At 35.5% G+C, this 24,365-nt stretch overlaps 3 protein-coding genes across 7 annotated transcripts; 2 read left to right on the top strand and 1 right to left on the bottom strand.

Moving 5' to 3' along the window:
* Window positions 1–369: 369 nt before the first annotated feature.
* On the top strand, window positions 370–13,036 carry ABCI11 (non-intrinsic ABC protein 14). Of its 4 annotated transcripts, none has more exons than XM_088215657.1 (13): window positions 370–626; window positions 736–796; window positions 1,081–1,160; window positions 2,322–2,373; window positions 2,469–2,602; window positions 4,231–4,345; window positions 4,441–4,527; window positions 4,657–4,705; window positions 5,309–5,393; window positions 9,137–9,192; window positions 9,307–9,538; window positions 10,001–10,080; window positions 11,852–13,036. In XM_088215657.1, exons 1-11 carry the CDS (start codon window positions 538–540, stop codon window positions 9,417–9,419), a joined length of 921 nt encoding a protein of 306 aa, XP_088071783.1. In that variant the 5' UTR covers window positions 370–537; the 3' UTR covers window positions 9,420–9,538; window positions 10,001–10,080; window positions 11,852–13,036. The 4 variants fall into 4 exon arrangements, with proteins under 4 accessions (XP_088071783.1, XP_088071790.1, XP_088071803.1 ...); XM_088215664.1 differs by having other exon boundaries at window positions 371–626; window positions 9,137–9,233; window positions 11,852–12,120; XM_088215672.1 differs by lacking the exons at window positions 9,137–9,192; window positions 9,307–9,538 and having other exon boundaries at window positions 379–626; window positions 11,852–12,120.
* Window positions 10,360–13,562, bottom strand: LOC110824638 (regulator of nonsense transcript protein). The gene is made up of 5 exons (XM_088215651.1): window positions 13,306–13,562; window positions 13,162–13,228; window positions 11,823–12,589; window positions 10,918–11,197; window positions 10,360–10,563 (listed from the first exon to the last, which is right to left on the bottom strand). Exons 1-5 carry the CDS (start codon window positions 13,309–13,311, stop codon window positions 10,544–10,546), a joined length of 1,140 nt encoding a protein of 379 aa, XP_088071777.1. The 5' UTR covers window positions 13,312–13,562; the 3' UTR covers window positions 10,360–10,543.
* Window positions 13,563–14,299: 737 nt separating this feature from the next.
* YSL6 (YELLOW STRIPE like 6) lies at window positions 14,300–22,221 on the top strand. Of its 2 annotated transcripts, XM_088215646.1 has the most exons (8): window positions 14,300–14,465; window positions 14,581–15,713; window positions 18,472–18,644; window positions 19,089–19,186; window positions 19,674–19,811; window positions 20,048–20,237; window positions 20,460–20,592; window positions 21,134–22,221. In XM_088215646.1, exons 3-8 carry the CDS (start codon window positions 18,498–18,500, stop codon window positions 22,069–22,071), a joined length of 1,644 nt encoding a protein of 547 aa, XP_088071772.1. In that variant the 5' UTR covers window positions 14,300–14,465; window positions 14,581–15,713; window positions 18,472–18,497; the 3' UTR covers window positions 22,072–22,221. The 2 variants fall into 2 exon arrangements, with proteins under 2 accessions (XP_088071772.1, XP_021895731.1); XM_022040039.2 differs by lacking the exons at window positions 14,300–14,465; window positions 14,581–15,713 and adding an exon at window positions 17,049–17,629.
* The last annotated feature ends 2,144 nt before the right edge of the window (window positions 22,222–24,365 follow it).

Below are 24,365 nucleotides of genomic sequence, written 5' to 3' on the forward strand. Positions count from 1 at the left end.
ATTTAACTTTTTTTTATAATTTAATTAATAATTTTTATTGAATAAAAATTTACACCAAATATGTTTTATTTGTCTTACATGGACAAATTTCAAATGAGTATGAGGTTTGAATAATTATATAGTCGATACTTATTCCAATTAGAGCTACCTAAAATCGATTAGTTAGATTGGATTGGACAAAGAAAATCGAGTCATCAAGCTTGTCTTATTATAATCCAAACAAAAAGTTTTAAAAACGAACAAACAAAATGATAATAAGATTTTAATAAAAAATATATTTTAATACAATGTAATATATATATATATATATATTTATTTTTGTGTTAGAAACCCCTACACTTAGCCCACGGAGCCACTTTCCCAAATCAGCCCGTTTCAGACTGGATGGGGCAAGTGGGTCGGGCCGCCTTAAAGAAAGAATCCTCTAATGAAAACGCATGGTAGCTTGGAGATCTCATGGAGTTGCTCCATAATTTATATCAGAATCGCGCGGGTTTAACTTGATAGCCACAAAAGTCGGAATCGATTTGTGCAGAAATGGCGATATCCAACTTCGCAGTCTCTATCTCTCTTGGCTGCAAACCTGTCGAATCTTTATCGATAATCTCCATCAAACCACGCTCCACGTTAGTGTTGATTGTTTAATTTGCGCTTGATTCATCGGTTACTCTTTGAACTCGTAAAAATTCAGGTTAGATTATCGCTCGAATAATGTAATAGTTTTGCTCTCAACAGATTCAATTCGAGAAGAGCTCCTCGGCTAATCAGAATATCATGTGATTACTTTCGCTTCGAAGTGAGTCTCTATGTCGTTGTTTATGTTTTTTTTTCCTTCAGTTGTATATAGTTTTAAAGAACATACATACACATTTATTTACACATATATATGTGTGTTTATATATGTATTTATGTATGTAATGATTGTTTTCATAATTTATATCGCGCTGATGTAGACTAACTGCGCAAGGTTCAATATATTCTTCACTCTTTTCATCAGCAAGTATGAACAGCTTGGTTATTGTAATTGAATGAAAGGAAGTATTCTAGTTTTTGAAAATTTCTACAATGCCTTACTTATAGGTTAAGAATGTTTCCTATCGACCTCCCGGTACTGAGCTCAATCTCTTGAATGGAGTTAGCTTTTGCCTTCATGAGAGAAGGTAAAAAAAATGTTTGTGGTTTTGATTTACTGTTGGATATTGGAACTCCACAATGGTGCTCGAAATTGGATTTGCATTCATTTATTCAGCTTGTTTTAAACAGTTTATCTTGTGGCAAAATCATTGGCATATTTATGTATCTGGTATAGGAGACGATTGATTTGTGGGTGCGTTAATTACTTTTGATCAAATTGTTTTATATGATGTTGGAGTGGAAGTCCCTACATTTTTTTCGTCTCCTGTGGAAATGCTAGCCATGCTGTGTTAGCAGTTGACATTTTGGGGTCTCGTAGGTGTCACCTCGCACCCCACTTTCCTCCAAATATCAAGGCATTTGTTCTTCTCTCAGCAATGTTAGTAGGAGGAAGGAAATGTGAGGATGTTGTTGCTTATTTATTGTGATCATTTTTCTCCTTCTAAGCATCTTTGGGATTGGCTGTCTTTTTATGGCGTCTCTTCGGGCCAAGGCGCATGGGAATTTTAAAGATTTTTGTTTCACTATTTTACACAAGATTGGGTGGCTAATTTGCATTGAATCTTCTCATTTTATGTTTCTTACCTTTTTACCTATTGCCTTTTGTTAGGATATGTAATCCTTAATCACTGAATTTTCCTTCCTTCTTCTGATAGTAGTTATTTCTCTATTTAAAGAAAAAAAGCTTGGACTGGCTTATTTTGTTGCCAATTTTGAAGGAAAAAAGCTTGAGTATTTGGATACATTTTCAAAATGACTAAAAGGTATATGTAAAGTGGGAGAAAAAAAAACAAAACAAAGAAAACTGGTGAGACTTAGAATTTTTGACATGGCACTAAGTGAAAAATAGAAAGCTCATTGGCAACCCCTTTAGACCAAAATACCCTCAACTAATCTTTAAGATTACATTTAACTAAAAAGATCAATATATATTTTCTTTTTCAAATTTACTAAATTTTCAACGTTAAGTTTTGGTTTCACCAAATTCTTTATAGCTTATCAGATATTACAAACTTATAAAAATATCGGATAGCCTTATTTTTTTAGCTTAAAGCTCGTCAAAACTTAAAATTTTACGAGTGTAAAGCACAAAAAAAAAAAAAAGAAAAACCAAATGTGTTCTATATATTTGATCTAAATTTGGTTTACCTGTCTCCATGACTAAATTGTAAATGAAATTTCTGCAGTTTTGGCTTAATTTTTGGAAAGAGTGGAAGCGGAAAAACTACTCTCTTGCAGGTTCATTTCCCTATTAGTGTTTTATCTTATAGATTCTCGTCAAACTCACTTCATTTTCCCCTTGCACAACGTCTAATTTCCCCTCCCTACTTCAGCTTCTTGCAGGGCTAATCAAACCAATATCAGGTTCCATTTGCATCCAAACATATGGATATGATGGCAAACCAAAACTTTCTCCAGAATTATTGGCTCCAGAAAGAGTTGGCATTGTCTTTCAGTTTCCCGAGAGGTAGAAAATACTGATTCTCATGTGTTTGTGTCTTCTATTCACAAGAACAGTAGGTCTGTAAAAGTAAGTGAATTTGTGACTTTCTTGTTTTAAATGAATGCTGCAGCTCACATTACACATTTACTGAACTGTATGCTTTAATATCACCAACTTTTAATTTGTCAATGTACTTTCTTTATCTTCATCCCTAGATTGAACGGGATTCTAGTTTATTTTGTCAGCTTACAAGACATCATACTGCTCATGTTTGTTTTCGTTAAGTTAGTCAGCAATGTTACTGTTGCAAGATGAAGGCACCACAGAGGATTGCTTTCTTTGCTTGGGAAGTAAGCAGGGAGTGCATTTGACAATTAACAACTTGAAGAGGAGGGGGAGGGTTATGGTTACCTGGTGTTCTTTATGTAAGAGGGCTGAGGAGTCTTGCAATCATTTGCTCATTTTGTGTCCGGTGGTGTATATGTTATGGTCTTCGGTGTATGGGTTGTTAGGTGTTAAGTGGGTCATGGCCAGATCTGTGAAAGAAGAGTTATGGGCATGGAAAGGCTTGGCTGCAAAAAAAAGATGGTTAGGCTTAGTTTCTTTGGCAGTTTTTGGGGTGGTGTAGAAGGAGAGAAACAGAAAAGTGTTTGAAGGGATTGAAGAGGGTATGAACAGGATTCATGAAAGATGATTACATACTCTTAGCACTATGATTAGGGTTAAACAGATTGACTATTTGGAAGAATTAGGAGAGTTAATTGATATAATCACAGAAATGTAAATAATTTTGTACATGGGTGGCACCACCTTGGTGCCTATACAAAATGATACTTTCTTCTTTTTATTTCTAAAAAAAGGCAAGGTTACGGTTGTAGATAAATAATAAAGTTGAACTATTAAAGGTAGTTGGATACCTGACCCAAAATTTCCCATTTATTAGAGTTAAATGTTAAGAGTTCGAAAACTGATCGTCTTATTTATATTAAAAAGTAAATTTAGCACAACATATGAATGGCTCGATGCTTCGTTCATTCCTTAAACTTGACAGGCTTGTGTGCAACGGAGTGTTGGAGTATGTAAATAGATACTGAAGTTGGGACCTTTAACATGTTTTATGGTATCAAAATTTTGGGATAAATTCGTCCCCCAAAATTTTCCCCTTTTTTACTAGAGAGTTTAAAGTTTACTATGTTAAAGCATAGGAAATGCTGGCTAAAGATTACAGTGTGCAATGTATGCATTTGGCAAGGGAAGGGAGTAGATATCTAGATTGGCTCATCAACTTTGTTCAGAAGCTCATGAGATTTGTTCACAGTGAAATTTGTGGCATTGCTTGGTTAGGTCTAGTTAGGATCTCATTCCTTTTCCTCTTGTATAAAGAAAAAGCAATCTGCTAACCTCATGTATTCATTATAGAACCGTGCTTGTTTTGCTTATGTCTTCTGTTTGATAAATTTGCAAGATTTTATTCTGTCTGTTGTTACAAGGTAATTTGAGGCAGTTGATGTCCATGACAAAGTTATTTTCAGACGGCCTATGCAAAGGGCTGGCATTTAATCAAGAGCATCTATCATTGAATCTTATAAAAATGTGCTAGGTTCTGTTTTTTGTTTGTTGAATTTCTAAAACTGGTCTGTTTATCACACTAGGTACTTTGTGGCAGATAATGTTCTTGAAGAAGTTGTTTTTGGATGGCCGAGGCAAAGGGCTAGCATTCAGTTAAAAGAGCATCTGGCATTGAATCTCCAAAGAGCTATTAATTGGGTATGTGTCTTATGTATCTTGAACAATATCCCCTGTTCTTTTGTGGCATTATTTTCTTTTCATCTATTTCACTTCCCTTTCAAATGATATCCTAGGTTGGATTGGATAGAATCTCCTTGGATAAAGATCCTCAGTCATTGAGTGGGGGCTACAAACGTCGGCTTGCTTTGGCTATTCAATTAGTAAGAATCTATATATTATTCTACAATGAAGTTTGATAAACAAACACCAGAACACAATATTTTTGTTAAAGATCAATGCTTATATTCTGTTCATAATGATATGAATTATCACTGGCTATTGTTATTCAGGTGCAAACTCCAGATTTATTGATATTGGATGAGCCCCTCGCTGGTCTTGGTATGAAGTTAAAGTTTGGTTTCTTCATTTTATGTTATTGATGGGGTCTATTTTTATATTCCATGAGCACATTATATGGGCTATATTCAAAATTGATCAGGCAGACATATGTGCCATATTGCCACTTGATAGCCGGCCAAGAAAGATATGAATCCTTCAAAAATTATATTCATACAAGACAGTTTGTAACAATTTTGAGACTTTTTTGCAACAATTTTTTTTGGAAAGGACTTTTTTGCAATAAGTATTATGCAACTAACTGAAAAAACTTACTTTTTGAGCACCAAACTGAAGAAATCAACTCTAACACCCCTTGATGATGTTATGCTCCTCATCTAGTTTTTTAAATTTTTGGTCACCATGGAGGTTTTTTTTTGCCTGCTGCAATTAAAGCTACTTCTCTGGAAAATCTACTTTACATTGAGTAAGAAAAGACCAGCTTTATTTAGGAAGTAGTCTAGAATGTTTAACTGCTTTTAGAATATCGATGCTTATGCTTCCATTATATATCTCCATATATCCTATGTCTTTATTGAGCAATAAATTTGCAGACAATTGTATCATTTATTTTAAATACATTACTAGTTCTACTCTTCAAATCAGATTGGAAAGCACGTGCAGATGTTGTGAAGCTTTTGAAGCATCTAAAGAAAGAATTGACTATACTTGTTGTCAGTCATGACCTTAAGTAAGTTCACCTTCCTTATTCTGATGAATATTGTTAGTATATGTTTTCATTTTCTCATCTAGTATGTTGTCACTTGCATGGTTGTGGTGCTGCAGCATTTGAAGACCAAACATGATATCTTTGTGTCTGGTTCCCTCATCAATTTAAAGCAAAGAACAATTTGCTTTTGGTTGTAATTTCCCTTTTATTCGTATTGGGATTGATTTCTTACCAATTTACTGTTTGCTTATTGTGAATATGTTGGTTAGTATGTATAGGAGTCACTATCAGGGATTTGAAATGGAGTTGCACTGACTACTAACTGTTGCATTAGGAAATATTCTTGTAATAGTTATTTAATTTTGCCCGCCCTCTTATGTCTTTGCACTTATTGTCAATGGTACGTCTGAATTGTGGTTTTGTGATTCTTGGCATGTTAGACAAGATGACCTTTTTACCCTGTTCCTATTTACAATGTGGTTGATGTCCATAGCCAGATGTTAACAAGGGGATCAGACAGAGGTTTGGTACCTATATATATTGGGGAGTATAAAGGTGGAGGATCTTCAATTGCAGATCATATTGTTTACTTCAGAGGATGAGAAAGCAGTCAATAATGTTCTCATGTTCATTCATGTTACCTGTGTTATTTTAATGTTACCTGTGTTATTTTAGCGAGGATTTAGGGGACCTGATAAACATTTTGTTAGACTTGTAAATATATTGTATATAGGTTACACCTCTTTGGTGCTTGTGAATATAATCCATCTTTTATCTTTTTTTAAAAAAATGTTCTCACAGTCGTTCAATTTTTTGAGTCTATCTCCAGTTTTCATATTAACTTGAATAAGAGCAACCTTGCAAGTATTAATATGGGTGATATTGTCACTGTTACTTTCCAAGGCTTTTTGATGTGTTTGGTTATCTTGGCCCATTACTTATCTAGGTCTCCTTTTGGGAGATAATTCTAGGCTGGAATATTTCTTGGATGAGGTGGTCGATAGGGTTTTTAGATGGCTTAAGTGCTGGAAGGGTAGTCTTTTCTCTCTTGGAGGTGGAGTCACTCTTATCCTAGCTTGTCTTTGTAGTATTTTGTTGTAATATCTTTTCTTGTTTAGGATGACTGAGAGTATGGAGAATATATAGAGGGTTATAAGGAGGTTTTTGTAGTCTGGTACATGCAACAATTTGAGGTCACTTGGAGGATAGAAGAGGGGTCAATTATCTAGAGGAAGGCAATGCTCATCAAGAATTCTCTGGGCAACCTCCCTCTACTATATGTTTTTGTTGACCATTCTGAAGAGTGTGGCTAAGAGGCTGGAGGTTTTACATAGTAGATTCCTATGGGGTAACAAGGAGGAGTGTTGGAGGTATCGTTTAGTGGCATAGAGCGAGATCACTAAGTCTTTATTTCTTGGTGGTTTGGGTTTGCGTTCCTTATGAGAGATGAATGAGGCGTTACTGGCTAAATGACTGGAGATTTTTGACCGAGGAAGATGCTTTGTGGAGAATAATAATTGCAACAAAATTTGAGATTGTGGAAGATCATCCAAAGAAAAGTCAACTTCTAGGAGTGTATAAAGTGAAAGGTGGGAAGAGGAAATATAGTGAGGTTTTGGGAGGATATTTGGATGGAAGGGGATACTTTCATGGCACGTTTCCCATAGATTTATGCAATAGCACAACAAAAAAAATTAAGACCTGCGACTCTCTTGTGGTGAATAATGGTTGGAAGGAAGGAGAGGCAGGTCTTGGTATTGAGATTTCTTAATGATTAGCAGACTGGTGAATATGAGGAGTTATTTCAGAAATTATCTTGCATATCACTGGATGACAGTACTGACTCTCCCCTTTGAAGTCTTACACACAACGAGTCTTTTTCGGTTAAATCTTTCTATAGAAAGCTGTACAAGTACAGTGATGATGGTACTCGCTTTTCTGTCAAGCAGATATGGAAGACCAGAATTCCTTCCTCCTCCCGGATCTCTTTTTTTGCTCGGGAGGCTAGTAGAGAATGTTTCTTGACCATTGACAACCTGAAGAAAAAGGAAAAGATCTTGGTTAATGTCTGTTTTCTCTGTAAGAAGGATGAGGAGACTTGTAAGCACGTGTTACTGCATTGTCCGATGGCTTACAAGCTATAGACTATTGTTTATGGGCTGTTGGGTATAAGTTGGGTGATGGCAAGTTCCATGAGGGAAGAAATTTGGGCATGGAAGGGCATTAGAGCCTGGAGAAAACAGATGGACTTTATCCTGCTCACTATCTTTTGGGTTGTTTGGAAAGAGAAGAATAGGAGGGCTTTTAAGGAGATTGATGACTCTAATGGTTTTGACATTTTAAATAATAGATAGATACAAACTTAGAGATGGGTGGTTTACATATTTTGGGTCTTTCTTATTGGGGCATGGCATCATTAGAGATGAAGATTTTGGAGATGTCATTTATACCTTACTTCACTGTAAATCCTTGTGTATACGGGCAGTACTCCCTTTGGTGCCATTCTAATTTGTTCTTAACTTTTTCTTTAAAAAAAAAATAAAAAATAATAGATATTGTCTAACTCTTGGTCTTTTGTTATAGGGTCATCCTCTGGTTACTATGGAGGATTTTGCAGAACTTGTTGATATGTTAATATATTTGTAAATATTGTAAATAGGTTGCACACTCTTGGTGCCTATATTAATACATGATACAATTTTTATTTCCAAAAAAAAATAAATTTGAGATCACTTGGTAAAATAAAAGTGTTTTGTGGTGCTAAGCAGGATGGTGATAGGGAATTTGATTTCAAACAATTTGTCTTTATTGGCTAAACGATTATGGCATTTGTAGCATGAACCTCATTCTTTATGGCAAATGGTGATCAAGAGTATCCATGGTATGCTTAGGAATGGATGAGATTTTATTGCTAGGAATTCCAAAACATATGGAAGTCCCTAGAAAATTATATCTCAGTATTATGACTTTTTAATTGCTTTTAGATGTTTCTAGCTGGGGAATGGATCTGATATCTTTTTTTGAGTGTACCTCATGATTGTCAAATGGCGACTCATTTTCCTTGTCTTTATTACGTTTCTCATAATTTTGTTGACCATGCAAATAGGGATGTTTCTTGGAATTTGCATTTCTTAGAAATCTGAATGGTCGGGAGTCTATGGATATGTTGTCTTGCTTAATATACCTGAGACGCATTATATCTATTTGGATTCAAATAGCAGACTTAGACCCTAGATTCTTCTGATATTTATGCCTCCAATTCTTTGTTCAGCCACCTCATTCACCACTCCAATAGCCAGAATGATCTTCTCAACTATAACCGTGGAAGGTGAAAATTTCCTTATTAGAGAGGTGCTACTTTTTCTAAGCTTTGGATTTTGTGATTGGAGCAAAATGATAGGATCTCACCTCTTCCCACCTCAGTTTCTTTTGGGATAGATTGACCTTTTTAGTGACAGTATGTAGAACAACACCTTGAAATCTGTTTTTGTAATGTAATTGTAAATGGATGGAAATGGATCTCCTCTAAGAACATGAACCTGAACCTGGTTGTACTTAATATTCAACCTGGCCAAAAAATCACATTGTCTTGGAATCTGGTTGTATATGTTGTATATGCTGCTTGACGCCGTGGTAGTAACCTAGTTACTGCCATAATCCTCTAAGTTCAAAAATATACTTTGTAATTATCATCTCAGCTTGTTTCATTTTAGGAACTTCTTTCAGTAACTCAAATATCTAACATTCATTGCACTTGGGAGTAGGTTTGAGAAGCGCCATCCAAATCGTTTGAGCTGTATCAAGAATAGGATAACCATTGGTAATTTATGGTTGCATCGAATTAATCTGTCAAGACACAAGGTAATTCTTTGATTCACATCGACTAAAAGATAAATCAGTGATTGCTGGTTTCTTTTGGTCTCCCTTAATGTAGGCTTGCAGTCCCTGAGCCTGAATCCCATGCAATTAGTAGGATTAGTTTGGAGAGAGATTATCATTGAAGGATCCAGCCACTTTGTCACTACCCTATTCCTCAATGGCAGTTGACTTCTCTTCTTAAGACATGTCAGGATCGTAGAATGAAGAAAACTACAGAGAGAACGATGGCAGTGCTGCTATGATCTGTGGTCAAAATCCTTGGGGATCATTCTCTGATGCTATAGGAAGTGAGTAATTGCTAGAAAGGGTTTTAGTATTTCATAGACCCATGATGTTGTTTTACAATAATTTTGTATAGAAGATCAACCATTATAAGTCAACCCTAGGCAATTTAATTAACACCCAAGTGTTTCCTAGTATGCAACTGTTAACTGTAAATCTGTCATCTAGTATCTAAACTCAATATATTGATCATAGATTAAGCATGTTGCATCTTACTCACTGGGACTATCTAGCTGGTGACTTGAACCAAACATGCTTCAACTGAGCTTTTGATTTTGATTCAAAACAGCAGTAATTAATGATTTCCATTATCCAACCTACACTTTATTCAATGTTGCAATATATATTTGCTTCTCTTGTCATTCTGTTTTGCTTCATGCTTAAATTTTATTTCTTTTTCTTATGGTTGGGGGCAGGGGGTTCTGTGTTACTTTTTGTACTTTTTCTGATTTAATTGAATTTTTCAGGGAAATGGCAGCTTTAGTTGACCAATCTTGGAGAATGGAAATGGGTGGAGTTTTGCGGGAAGAACCTTTACCAGTTTAAGGTGGGACTCAGTTACTCACTAAACTTTATTCTTGAAAATTGAGATTGGTTTTTGGTAAAAAAAAAGAGGTCTTATCTTCCGCTGTCTCTTCTTATTTACTGGGTTCTATACTAGTTAGGATGCAAGGAGCATGAGTTCCAAGGCCAAACCTTGTTACACGACTTGCTACTAATCACCGCCAAAGTTAATTTTAAATACAAGCACTTCATAACAGGATGCTGAGATTGGATTTGGATGAGACATGCAAAGTATTATAATCACATATGCGACGATGGTCACTTATATGAAACTTGGTGCTAGAACTTTATTATCACACTGAGGAATATAAGACGAATTCCTCCTTTTATTCTGTCTCTGTCTTAAGTTTATCACCTCTTAACTTGCAGACAAAATAACTAAAACACCAATATTAGCACAATCTTATAAAGGATGAAGCCACCAAGCATCTCTTGTAGTTTCTTTGCTACAGCTCCAACACTAAGTCTGCAGTGGCAGTAACAGAAGAGAGTTAGGTGGATAGATATATCATGCTTAATGGTAGAATAAATATGTTATTGTCAATATTAATGCACTACTCTGTTGTTATAAGTATTTAGGTCCATCTTATGCCCTTAACATAATTTTTTCCCTGGACTTCTGTAGACAGCATATTTCTTCTATTTCACCATTAGCTTTTTAGTTTGAGATAACGTTAGTATATTGTTTATACTCTTCAACAAAGTTCTTTTCAACAGTTTTCCCATCAATCAATGACCAGAATGGTCAACCCTCAAAGCTATGTCCTTAGATTAATGGAGTATTTATAATATTGGGACTGCATATGATGATGGTACTTACAGTCTGCATCTGTTTTGATCCAATGCTCCCCGTTTCTGATTGAATTACTTACATTGAGCCCATTCTTCGGCAATTCTGAGTTGTTCTCATAACATAAGATCCCTTCTTTAGACTTTGATCCCCAAGGAAACCTTCTGTTGTTGTTAGTAGTGTGGGTCAGGTCTCCATTCCTGTAGCCATCAGAGGAATTGCCAATAGTCTTGCATCTACGGGACTTATTAAACTCTCTTTCAGCTATTGAGTTTTCAGGATGTATCTTTCTATGGAACATCTGAATGACCTGCATCTCACACTTAAAATTATACATCTCGAAGAAAAGTTTTTGTTCAATTCATTATCATAATAGTGAAGAGTCAATCCATTAATTATACTGGTGGGTTGTAGTAACCATGGCTGGAGAATCCGTCCATTTATCATGATCACAGAGGATGATCTTTTGGGATGCTGTGCTAGCATCATTATCCTGTTATTAGACCAATTATTTTTCATGTAAAGATTCATACAGGGCATCACATATGACTTTCAGGTCGATACAGCAATGACTGTTACCTTCATATTTATAAGAATTTCAAACAGCTGTTTGATTTCTCATACAGAATTTTCTATTCTTAAGATGCTGAAGAACCAGATGATTCGATCTGTTTGAAATTTATAAACGTGTGGGTAGAGGTCATTGCTCTATCAACATGAGTCGTATATGATGCTGAAGAACCAGATGATTCAATCTATCTGATCCTTGTCATTGATTTCTTTATCCCCAATGTCCTGATGTCTATTTCTGGAACAAATTTCCACTTATTATGCCATAAGTAAAAATATAAAAATTTTAATCCATATTTTTTCTTAAAAAATGATAATCTGTTTGCTGGTTTTGATTGTCATTTATCTAGCAACAGAAAACTCACCTTATGGAGCTTTCGTTTTGTTGGAACAGATTCAATTTTGCTAGAAATGGTAGAGCTCCTTGAAGAAGCATGAAGCTTTTTCAGCACCTTCCTGATGGGATTTTTGGAAGATTTATGTATTGGGTTGACTTGAATCTCTCCTTTCCCGCACTGTTTTGTGGAGTACTCATCTAACAGTTTTGTCCTGTGAAATAGCTCTGCAAGTGATGTCTTTTCCTTCTTTAACTCAAGTGTTTCTGGAAGTTCTATTAAAGACCCGAATAAATATCCTTGTAGTGGACATAACACCTTTTCATTATCTTCAGAATTTTCTCCCTCCATTTGCTTACTGCTAAGTGTAATGATGCTAACCTGACTGTTTCTTCCTGGTGATTCATTACACCATTCTTCTTCAGCTTCAGCCTCAAGGAACTTCTCCAGCTCATCATTTATGAGCTTCAAGTCATTCTCTGTCACTGTTGTATTTCCTTCGGCTATGTTTTCTAAGGACATGGAAAATGTAGGTGTTGCAGGCTCACTGATGACTGGTTCAGCTCCAAGAGTTCCAATAGTGAGAAATCCATGGAAGAGATCACTAGTAGCAACTGATGCTTCAGGCTGAAATTTCTCCTCCACTCTCTTGGTTTTGAATCCTTGAAAGGAGTCTTCACATTGCTGTTCGGGCTGCTGTAAGGATCTTGAGCTGTTTCTGGATCTTAAGCATGGCTTTGCATATGAGTCTTGATCATCATAGGACGACTGAGCTGAAAGACAAGTACAATAGTTCCCTGAAATTGGAGTTCCGGGAGGAATCAGGAAATATGAAGTGATTGAAAGGAGGAAAGACTTGATTGTGGAGCTTGCATAAGATGCATTTATATTTCTTCTGTGAATGAAAACTAGAATATGCAGAGACAAGGACCGAGTTAGCCCGATTTATCGTGATGGAGAATCTATACCATCTTTTAATTGATCTGCCTCTTAAAAAAGTTCTTCTTGGAAAGAGCTCAGATGGTCCGGTTACCACTTAAGAATATGTGGGCTCATGCAAATTTTGTATAATTATGAAGGTTAAATTGTTTTGACCAATAACTACATGGCTGTCAGCACCTATATTACATTCATCGAACTGCCTATTTTAATTTTTTGCTTGAGGTTGGGAATCACCTAGAAAATACCTGTAATTCTCACATTATTATCAAACTTAGTCAGTACTACTCTTTTCTAGTGTATAATTTCCATGCTAGACAATTAGAGGATAAGTTCTTCACTTTAACTGTTAATTATGTGATGATTTTTGAACTGACAACATGTTGTGATTGTTTAAGAAAAGCGTTATGGAGTGAGTTTGTTATGTTACCGATTGTGAAATCTTTGAACGGCTCCGTGCTAGGTGGCCGAAATTTATGCCGCATCCATCCTAATAACTGCAGCAACAACGGACATAGATGAAGTCTAGAACTGTATAACAATTTGGAAAACTTTGTAGAGTTGGGGGACTTACCGTCATATTTAATCACTTTGGAAAGCTTGATGTTAGGTTGCTGTGGTTGTCATAGAAGATTTACGTATAGATAGATTTAGATATTTAAAGGGAAAGGGACTTAGAGGGAGGATTATGATTCCGAAATAGGAAGGAACTGCGATCTCTAGTCATGATTGCAAGGAGTTTGAGAGTCACTGGTTGCTAGAAGGATCTTGTATTCTTTCATTAATGTTCATAGAGAGAAACAACGAGAAAGATACAAGATTTTGGTTGGCTGTTCTTTGTCAAGATCAAATCAAGTGGACATATTGGAGAGTGGCTTTAAGTCCCACAAGATTGTGGTGGGACGTTTGCCATGCAAATAGGCTCGTCGTTGGAGTAGGTTACATGTATACATTGATATATGCACAATCAGCCTTAATTAATTAATTAGTAGAGATATTATTATATTTTAGATATAAATGCATCAATCATATCAGTCATTCTTCACATGCCATCTTGCATTTATCCTTGTAAGCACATTGATTTGGAAATGGATGCAAAATGACCTCGGTTGTACACGTACGAACATATTGAATTCTGTATGGAAGTTTATTACCTTTAATGAAATTATTTCGAAGGAGCACATCCTACACGTACAACCCTATGATGAAGTGCTTTCTGCTGTTTAAATATGAAGATATTTTTTCAGGGACCCATAACTTGGATCTATTTTAGACCTTTTAGTAGACAATAGCTCGTGTTAATACTGTTAACTTGAGATATATTATGTTGTGCTCCTTTGCCATGTGATTGCCCCTGGTAAATAACAAAATATATTCACCATTTATGCATAGACAAGGCCATTGCATCCATTTTTCTTATTGAGCCAAATTGAGCTGTTCTTGTGTATGTCTGCTTTATCAGTTTGTTTGTGTAATCAATTCTGTAATCTGTTTGGAATTGCAAATTATGTATTTCAAGAATTCTTATATTCTTAATTTGACTTCAATTTGTTGGTACTTTTTTTCAGGATTGAACAGCAAATTCGGGTATGTAAGTTCATGCTCTTTAGCTTTTAATTTTATGCTGTAGAATAGTTAAGTGCAGACGTGTGCTTATCTTATCTGAAAGAGCCACAACAAGGTCAGTTATGCTACATTGGAGAATTAAAAGCAGAGAACATCAGAGCTCCACATGTAAGCGTGCATGGGTTGGTTCAAGTTATATTTTCTATTAAGGGACCCAAGATTGCAACGTGCTTCTCTTTTGTTCCTTTCACTTACTTTTTTCCTTCGTCATATTTTTATACAGCCCCTTTTGCGTGTGCTATGTTTTGGAAGATCGTTATGCCACGTGGTTGCTCTGTGAAAATTGAGTTTAGCTCTCTGCTGTTACTTATTATGTAACAGTACACTTGAATCAAGCAGGATTGTGACATATTGTCGTGTCAGTTGCAATGGTTGCCTCATGTAGCCTTTTTAATTGAGGTGGGAACTCACTGGGACTTGTCTGCCTATCCAATTGCCTCTTATGAGCATCTAAGGTGAGTTCAGGAGGAAGCCTTTGTAAGCGTGGAGACAAAAGTCATCCAGTTGCCTTAAACCAGAGACATCTCTGTCTGAGCAGGGATTGGACAAACCATGCAGTTGACAAAACGTGCAACACTGTAACCTGATTGTACGTTTTGGTATATTCTGTTGAACAAGCAACTGTTATCTTCTCTATCTTTTCCTGTTCTAGCTACTAATTTATAGATTCATGGTGACTTGGTAACTACCTCCAGTTAATTACATCATTGAGTATGACAAGTATATTTGATTTTCAATTTAATGTGTTTCCATGATCATGACCCCTGATACTCAATTCATCCAACGGTGTTCCCTATGTTAGAAGAGATATTTTAAATTAAATTTAACTTCATTCTTTTCAATTCTCTGAGATGTCTGATTCTACATTAATGTGATTCCGAATAAGAATTCCTCTTATTTCCATGTTCGGACATCTGCTAGTTTACGCAGTTTTATGTTGACAGTTATGAAAGCTGAGGACATTGGAAATTGACTTCGTATTGGCAAAAAGTGGTGGGAGTATTTTTTAGTAAAGTGTGCTCGGACTAACTCCATTATTGCAACCAGGAATCGAGCTGCGACCAAATTCATCAAGAACCCTATCAGGTAAAGGGTGGTGATTGAAGAAATAAAAAAGGGATCCTCATCTCTCGCTACCCAACAAGCAGCTAGAAAACATGTAGAATTGCATGTTTTGGATGAAGTAGAGACAAGAGAATCGCCCACCTGTTCCAAAAGTATACACAAAAACAAAAGCAAAGCCTGCAAAATTGGTGAGTCAGTTTGTGGGTCTGCAATCACAGAAAGCAGCAGCATCCATTCACCTCCATGATTCGACCTCGAACATGTGAATTCCACGCCGACACGAAGAAAACTGTGAGTGCTTTTCAATACTCTCTCTTTATTAGAATACTGTGCATGTTTGATCATTAGAGGGTCCTTCTAGTACCGAAGTAGATGGGAAATTATGCATGGCCCTACCTTGACTCAATGGAGCTTACTGTTACTCAACAGTCAAAGTCAGGCTTTTAAACCTCCCCCCCCAAAAAAAAAAAGGGTTAAATCAGGCCAGAAAACTGTTCGGGCAAAAATTATTGCAGGAACCAAACTGGTTGGCATGATTGATTCATGTAAAATTTTTACTTGTCTAGTTTAATTTTCAGGAAGTTAGAGACACTATATTTTCAAGAGTTGTTTCTATTAACACCTGGCCTTAACTGAAATAATTTATACTTGTAAATTTAATGTTTACTTTTTTTTACAATAGTTTGATGTGTTGCATGCCAGCCATTAAGTTAGAATCTTCTCTTTTCTTAAATCTTCGAAAAAAGATTTCCCTTGTGATGTCACAGATAATAGAAATACAGTGGAACTGGATTTTTTTCTGATCTGCTTCAGAGATGTTTTGGTGTCTGTCTGTCTTGAACAAAAGAGACGAGGAAAGGGAATTAAGCTGTAACAACTGTTGGAAAACACTTCCCCTTCTTTTCTTTTCGAAACAAAACACTTGTGTTGAATTGGTTAACATTTTCGATTAAGCAAATGTAGTTGTAGAATTTTAATGGACTCTATTGAGTTTGCATTTCATAATTTTATGAATACATCATTTTCGTTGAACATATTTTCTGTGCATAATTTTATACTCAAATCGGATGTATAATAATTCTATTACAATCTCCCAAATAATAAATCTCAACTAATTTCTCCAATTATCTACTCAAATAATTACGATTCGATTTCAAAATATTTCAATTCATTCCCTCATTTTTGTTAATGGGCTCTAAGGTTTTAGCCCATTTTGAACCGTACTGGATATGTGAGGATCTAGGTGAGAACCAGTCGGCCCATTCTCTGTTACTATGGGCCTAATGGACAGACTTCTAGGGTCGGATTGTGTAATATTTTAAGTTCTTTTTCCAAATATATATATTTATTACTTTTAGCTTAAAAAAATCATCTTAATCATGTCAAATATTATTTATGAATTAATAATTAATCCATACCTGTCTGCCGCAAGTATCCTCCAATGGTTTCTAAGGGAGAAAAAAAAAATGAATATACTTTTTTCCGTGCAAGTTGCAGAGCCTGATCCACAGCCGTAAATCAACGTTATCAGTCGCAGTTCACCGACCCAAACCAAACACCAACTGGGTAAAAACTCTAAGTCGTGGCAACTTATCATTGGACCGTTGTTGTATTCTCATGTCACTTTTAAATTTCCGTAATTGATTATCCTTTTTTCTTACATTTTCCTTTAAGTTCAACAAACCGTCAGCTCTCTCTCGATCACGTTAACATCACACGCAATCTCGGCCCCCAAAGCTCTCTCTCTCTCTCTCTCTCTCTCTGTAATTTCAGGGGCTGTTTTAAGTTTTTCCGGTGACCAAGCGAGAAGGAGAGAGAAGAGGAGAATCAGAAAACCATGGGGACTGAGAATTCTAGCTCGGCGGGGGTGGAGATATCAGAGCCGTTACTTCTGGATACGGAGAAGATCAGGGCCGTTGATGATGATAAGGAGCTGATACCGGAATGGAAGGACCAGATCACGATCAGAGGGCTGGTGGTGAGCGTCTTGCTTGGCTCTCTTTTCTGCATCATCACACACAAGCTCAATCTCACGGTTGGAATTATCCCTTCCCTCAACGTTGCTGCTGGATTGCTCGGATTCTTCTTCGTCAAATCCTGGACAGGGTTCCTGTCGAAGCTGGGATTTTCCCTAAAACCTTTCACCAAACAGGAGAACACCGTTATTCAAACTTGCGTTGTTGCCTGCTATGGTCTTGCCTTTAGCGGTAACTAATTACCCCGAATTAGAAATGTATGGATAAGATTTTGTCTTTTTGTGAGGTTTGTTTCCAAAAAATATTGACTTTAGTTTGAAATTTTATTCACTTAGGAAATGGATTCATATTGATCCTTCTAAAATTACTACTTATTATTGGTGAAGTATACGGGTTTCTTTTATTTAATTTTAAAAGGTTATCAAGTGCTGAATTTTAGTGTATTAGACATGTAAGTTTCAGTGATATGACTTTAGTTTTTTTTTTTTTTTTCTTTTTTCTTTCTTTTTTTAATAAAGGATGGTTTGTTGTCAAGTTAATTATCTCTACACTGCAATCATTTGTTTCCTACATTCTAATCCTCATATTAGTCTTCAGATGCCCTTTGTGTTTGACCACCTGTACTTAAATTCGTCTTGAATTATTTTGGCGTGAATTCAAACCCGCCCTTCACGCCTTGAATTCCTTGTGGTGGAAATTCAACCTTACTTTAATGTGGGAATTTAATTCCCACTGTCAAGAAATTCAAGGTGGAATGAATTAGTGGTGGTTCTTATATCATATTTTCGGTTTTTGCTTTAAAAGAGGAAGAAGCTACTCTCTTTTGACATTATCTTTGTTATTTAAAACTCTGTAAACCAATTTTTACAAAATGAGAAAAAGAACACGTTCAAAAGTGGAGAGTGGTGTTGGATCACTTAAATGTTTTGGGAACAACTCAAATATGCTTATAGTGAAAAGCTTAACTATTTTCAGCAGTCTCGGTTTCTAGAAAAGAAAACAGCATAATATAAAGATGAAACTCAAAAGTTTTCTTCAATTTGATGTGTTTGCCAATGCTTAATTTTTTACAGGTGGGTTTGGTTCATATTTGATTGCAATGGATGAGAAAACATATAGGCTCATTGGTGTTGATTATCCTGGTAACCGAGCTGAAGATGTAAAGAATCCGGGTTTGTGGTGGATGACTGGATTTCTATTTGTTGTCAGCTTCCTTGGCCTCTTTAGCCTTGTTCCATTACGTAAGGTAAGTGTCACCTTTGTATTGGTGCTTCAGTTGTGGAATAGTTTAGCATTTTTGTGGCCATAAATGTTCGAAGAAAGTTTGGAATTGATTTAAAGTCATGCTGTTTCATTGAGATGGAGTCTTGTCCCATTGCTCTCGTCACTTGCTCTCTCTATATTTTTGCATACTTCTGTTGTGCATACAGCTTTTCTGAATGGAATATTGGGTTCAATAGTTAGTTTCTAAAATGAATTCTAGTGTGGATGACATTTGTTTATTGTTAAGGTGATTGCCATGGCATATATTTGCCACATAAGATATTGAAGTTTGCTGCAGCGTCTCTGCCCTTGAATGTTTCTGGCTGCATTGTGTGCTCCATTTCTGCATTTTTTTTTTTGAGGAACATAGATTGGCATTTTTGAGTATCCCTTTCATACATCTTATCGTTTCTTTTTCTTTTCTCAGGTAATGGTCATGGATTATAAACTTACATATCCCAGTGGGACAGCAACTGCAATGTTGATAAACAGCTTTCACACCAACACTGGAGCTGAGCTTGCAAGGTAATTAATTGTCTGACCTGTACACAGCTTTTTACTTTCTTTTGATATAGAAAAAAAAAATTGTAGGCAGGTTACAAGAAATAATCATGTAATTTTGGGAAGAATCTAAATGGAAATTAACAGTGATCAAGAAGACTTACGCAGAATGCAATATCTGCTTGCTAATTACTAGTGTGAATAAATTTGAACAGTAGGGCTCCACGTGAAATGGAACATCTCTTGTTCGTTGCAGACGCTCATGTCTTAGTTTAAGAAAACTTTCATCTGTCACAGTAGTGGAACTAGTAGTCATTGACATTGATTTCTTCATAATATTTTTTGCTGTATCATTTACTAGCTCTTTTTTCTGATTTTTTGTATATATTACTCCATATTACTGGAGAATTACTGCTACAGAGGAGTTTGTGTTCATCCTGCTTCCCCTTTTCTCACTTTTGAAACATGAGTATATGCCTAAGTATATTTCTGTTGTCTGCATGTACTCCAGGAAGCAAGTCCGTTGCCTTGGAAAATATTTGAGCATTAGTTTTTGCTGGAGCTGCTTTAAGTGGTTCTTCAGTGGTATTGGAGATTCATGCGGATTTGATAATTTTCCGACTCTTGGTCTGATACTATTCAAGAACACGTGAGTTAATTGTCATGCTCTTTCTCTCATACACACACATGCGAGCTGTTCTTATTCTAAGTAGAACATGTATCAGTAGGCTTCTTGGCCAGACTGCATCTATTAACCAGAGCAAGTAGATTATGGTATTGAAAGGTTTCAAACCTTCATTCTGATTATTATATCACAACCCTACTCTGTAAACTGTAATTTAGGCATGTATCACTGAGTTGCTAACAAGACTTACTTTAATGCAGGTTTTACTTTGACTTCAGTCCTACTTATGTTGGATGTGGTCTTATATGCCCACACATAGTTAACTGCTCAGTTCTTCTTGGGGCTATCATATCTTGGGGCTTCTTGTGGCCATTCATTTCACTGCATGCAGGGGACTGGTATCCGGCTAACCTTGAAAGCAATGATTTTAAAGGTCTTTATGGGTACAAGGTATGTGAAAGAGTCATTATATAACTGCAAAATGGGAGTGCGCTTTAAGAGAAAAACAATGTTAATCTGTTCATGAGGATGTCTTCCTCTCCCTTCCTCTTCCCCCGTGCTTCCCCTCTCTCCTACTCATATGTAGGCTTGTTGGGGTCCTTTTCTGCCTTTCCTATGGACTTGTCATTTATCAATCTTGTAAGAAGTTTTTCCAACCAACATTTTCTGCAGGTCTTTATAGCCATTTCTCTTATCCTTGGGGATGGTCTTTATAATCTCATCAAGATAATAGCTATAACTGTGAAGGAAATCTGCAACAAAAGGACAAAACAGGGGAGCCTTCCTATTGTAAGCGAGGTCCTAGGTAAGGGATATTTGCTCTTTTTTATTTAACCATTATGTGTCCTCAAATTGTTTGAGGGATATATTATCAATTTAAATTTGGGTTAAGATTATGTTATAGTCTGATAAAGATAATGTGGTTTAAGTCATTTTTTTCTGCTCCTAATTTCAAAATAGCAAACTAAATTCCAGAAATACAAGAAATAATAAATTATCTATTCAGTGTTTTTAAATGATTTTGATTAACTAGACCTGTCCAGTGTTTTTTAAATTCTTTATATACTGTATCTTCGAAGAATAAGACATGTCTAGTATTGTTTCAGATATCATGTATAATAGTCAATTTGTCTTTACATTTTGGCCCATGCTCTGTGAAGTTTGGAGTTATTTTGGCAAGGGATTCTTCTGTTCTTAGTCATGAGGCATAGACAAGTGACTTCACCTAAACGTTTTAGACAGTCATTTTCAACCGCAATAAACTTTTGGGAAAAGTGCATGATAAGGTCCTTGTTCGAGCTACTTTGTTTTCTACCAGGAGGTAATTGCTCTTTCTCCTATTTCAGCTGATAGCGAGACTTCGGAATTGCTAATGGAACAGAAGAAAAGAGATGAGGTATTCCTTAAGGACAAGATACCATCTTGGTTTGCAGCTTCTGGATATGTTGCCCTGGCTGCCATTTCAATAGCAACAATCCCAATGATCTTTCCACCTCTCAAGTGGTATCTGGTTCTCAGTTCATATTTCATTGCCCCTGCTCTTGCCTTCTGTAACTCTTATGGCACTGGGCTTACGGACTGGAGTTTGGCTTCAACCTACGGAAAGATTGGTCTTTTCATCATAGCTTCCTTAGTTGGAAAAGACGGTGGTGTTCTGGCTGGTTTAGCAGCCTGTGGGGTTATGATGTCCATTGTCTCAACTGCAGCTGATCTCATGCAGGATTTCAAGACTGGTTACCTCACATTTTCGTCAGCCAAGTCCATGTTTGTTAGCCAGATAGTGGGAACAGCTATGGGGTGTGTTATTGCTCCACTCACGTTTTGGCTGTTCTGGACTGCTTTTGATATTGGGTCACCTGATGGTCCATATAAAGCACCATATGCTGTGATATTCAGGGAAATGGCAATTTTAGGTGTTGAGGGCTTCTCAGAATTGCCAAAGCATTGCCTGGCTATTTGTTGTGGGTTCTTCGTGGCTGCTTTGGTCATTAACCTGCTGAGGGATGTGACCCCAACAAAGATCTCGCAGTTTATTCCCATTCCAATGGCAATGGCTGTTCCGTTCTATATTGGAGCTTACTTTGCAATCGACATGTTTGTTGGGACTGTAATATTGTATATATGGGAGCGAACCAACAGGAAACACGCAGAAGACTATGCAGGTGCTGTTGCTTCAGGTTTAATATGCGGTGATGGGATCTGGACGATTCCATCGGCTATCCTTTCTATTTTCAGGATCAATCCGCCCATCTGCATGTACTTTGGACCTTCTGTGAGTAGCTGAGCGCAGAGATTGCGGGTTGTGCTACATTTCAATGATCTATGCATTTATCGGGATTCTGTAAATATGTAACCTATGCATGGAAAAGAATCGTTCTTTTAACTCAAATTGTTTTTTAATGAAAAACTAAATCTGGGAATAATTAGCAGGGAACTTACATGTGGAATCCATGTAAATGGGTTTTAGTATTCCAATTGAGTTTTTACAACAAGGCTGGAAGTCTGAGATATTTAAAATCCCTTGGAGAACGTGGCTGTGCCACTTGTCATAAGTTCATTTTTTATGAGGAATGGATTTTGATGCAGGGAAAAAGGTAACGGATTGTTGAGCAAGCTTTTGATGAATCATGTTGCCATACACGATGACAAAATGTTTTGTTTTTTCAAATAATTGAGACCCACCACCTCTCAATTCTCTTCTCTACCCTTTTTTTTTTTTTCTTCAAGTTCATATTCTTGGCTCCTATAACACCCCGCACTGACACTATATATATATATATATTTTTTTTTTGAGTCTACAGAAATGAATATGGCACATGGCATTAGATTGTGACATGTTATATTTTTGAGGACCCTCCCTTGGAATCTTTATATATTCAATGAATTTTAGATAAATCTACAAAATCTAAACCACCCATTTTCTTTTTCTGCTTTATTACATTGCCGCTGTTAGATTTTTGTCATTTTCTGTTTCAGTCCGATTGTATTTTAAGATCAGCCTCAAATAAGTTATCAAAATTGTCTTTTTTTTTTCTTTCTTACATAAATTATGGAATTAATTTCAAAAATTGACTTTGGCAGTATTATTATTATTATTTTAAAATTTTTCAAGAGTAGTTTCATAATCTTCACGTATGCAAATGACATTAACAAACCCATGAAAAGAGAATGAATGAAAATTTCCCTTCTAATTAATCAAAATTTCTTGGTTAAGAAAAAAGAGAAAGGGAAAGGCTAAAAAAAACAAGTAAGGAGATGTGACTTGGGAAGGGAAAATGGTGGTGAGTGAGGGTCCATCTTATCAAAAGAAGATATTTATATTCCCATTTTAGATTCTATCTTTGGTTTTATTGGAGCTTACCAAATTTTTATATTCACATTGTTTCTGTGGTTCTCATTTAACATCATCAATACTGTATATATATATACATACATACACGTATGTATACACACGTATATATATTACCTCGTTCTCAAGGATACTTTTATCTCTCTTCTAATATGAGAATATCGAACCCAAAAAAAAAGATTCAATATATGTTTATTTTGTGTGTATGATATGTATGTATATAGACATATATGTGGCTGTATGTATATGTGTGCGTATTTCTGAAAAGCTTTACGTGCAACTTGGTGGCGGCCTAATCTGCCTTCTCGCTTTGGCTTGAAAAAGTTTATGGCATGTTTCTCCTAATAACTTGGAGTTTCGACAACATGATTCAATGAGCATAATCAAAGTATATTGTGCGTTTTCTTTAACTTGTTTATTACTTCTTCTTCTTCAAAAAGTGAACCATGTAATTGATGAAAAAGGAGAATGTATATAAATATATCTATCTATATATATATATATATACATGCATATGCATATAAATACATATGTATATATCTTGCTTGAAGTGGGTTTTCTTTTTTTTTTTTTTTTAAAAAAAAGAAATATTTCATTTATTTCCTATTATCAAGGTATTATGTGATAATTTTTTTCACTTTGTGTTTCAAAAATAAGTCTTTAAACTAAAATTAAGAGATTTTTAATCATAATTTTCGTGATTTTAACTCAAAAAGATTAAACCTCGATCTAACTTATAAATTGATTTGAAAAACGATTAAGGAATAATTAATCTCTGCTTAGTCTTCTACAATGTTGGACGTTGATGATAAAAGGTTTTGATTTAATAATTGTATATGATTCAAAAGCATACATTTCTTCCAAATGGATTAAATCATAAAATAACACTAAACCCATGGAGTAAAAATTAATTATAGTTACCATTCATCCTCACTTGTATGCATAATAATAATCATTAATTATAATTATAATTCTTGGTATATACGCCATACACAACTTATAATATGCCTTTTTAAGTAAGTAAAAAAGCTTTTATATTCCTCTTGTTAAACTATAACTATAAATTATATCTAATGCATATTAATTTAATACTTTCTTTTAATAGAAATTCATATATTAATCAATAAGTGATATATAAATATTAATTAGAATGTATAATTTGATTTAAATTTACAATATCTTATAAATAAAAAAATTTATTCGAAATATTTTACTTAAAAAGATTATTA

The sequence above is a fragment of the Carica papaya genome, chromosome 1 (assembly GCF_054855325.1).
Source record: "Carica papaya isolate Zhongbai chromosome 1, ASM5485532v1, whole genome shotgun sequence".
Classification (NCBI taxonomy): domain Eukaryota; kingdom Viridiplantae; phylum Streptophyta; class Magnoliopsida; order Brassicales; family Caricaceae; genus Carica; species Carica papaya.

Coding starts and splice junctions, on each gene's coding strand:
- ABCI11 (XM_088215657.1), top strand. CDS start 538: ATGGCGATATCCAACTTCGCAGTCTCTATCTCTCTTGGCTGCAAACCT. Junction 1,161..2,321: donor TTTTGCCTTCATGAGAGAAG/GTAAAAAAAATG, acceptor AAATTTCTGCAG/TTTTGGCTTAATTTTTGGAA. Junction 2,374..2,468: donor GAAAAACTACTCTCTTGCAG/GTTCATTTCCCT, acceptor TCCCTACTTCAG/CTTCTTGCAGGGCTAATCAA.
- LOC110824638 (XM_088215651.1), bottom strand. Junction 12,590..13,161: donor GTTCAAAGATTTCACAATCG/GTAACATAACAA, acceptor CTCCAATTTCAG/GGAACTATTGTACTTGTCTT. Junction 11,198..11,822: donor CAAAACGAAAGCTCCATAAG/GTGAGTTTTCTG, acceptor TGTGAGATGCAG/GTCATTCAGATGTTCCATAG.
- YSL6 (XM_022040039.2), top strand. CDS start 17,260: ATGGGGACTGAGAATTCTAGCTCGGCGGGGGTGGAGATATCAGAGCCG. Junction 18,645..19,088: donor GCCTTGTTCCATTACGTAAG/GTAAGTGTCACC, acceptor TTCTTTTCTCAG/GTAATGGTCATGGATTATAA. Junction 20,238..20,459: donor AAGGTCTTTATGGGTACAAG/GTATGTGAAAGA, acceptor CATTTTCTGCAG/GTCTTTATAGCCATTTCTCT.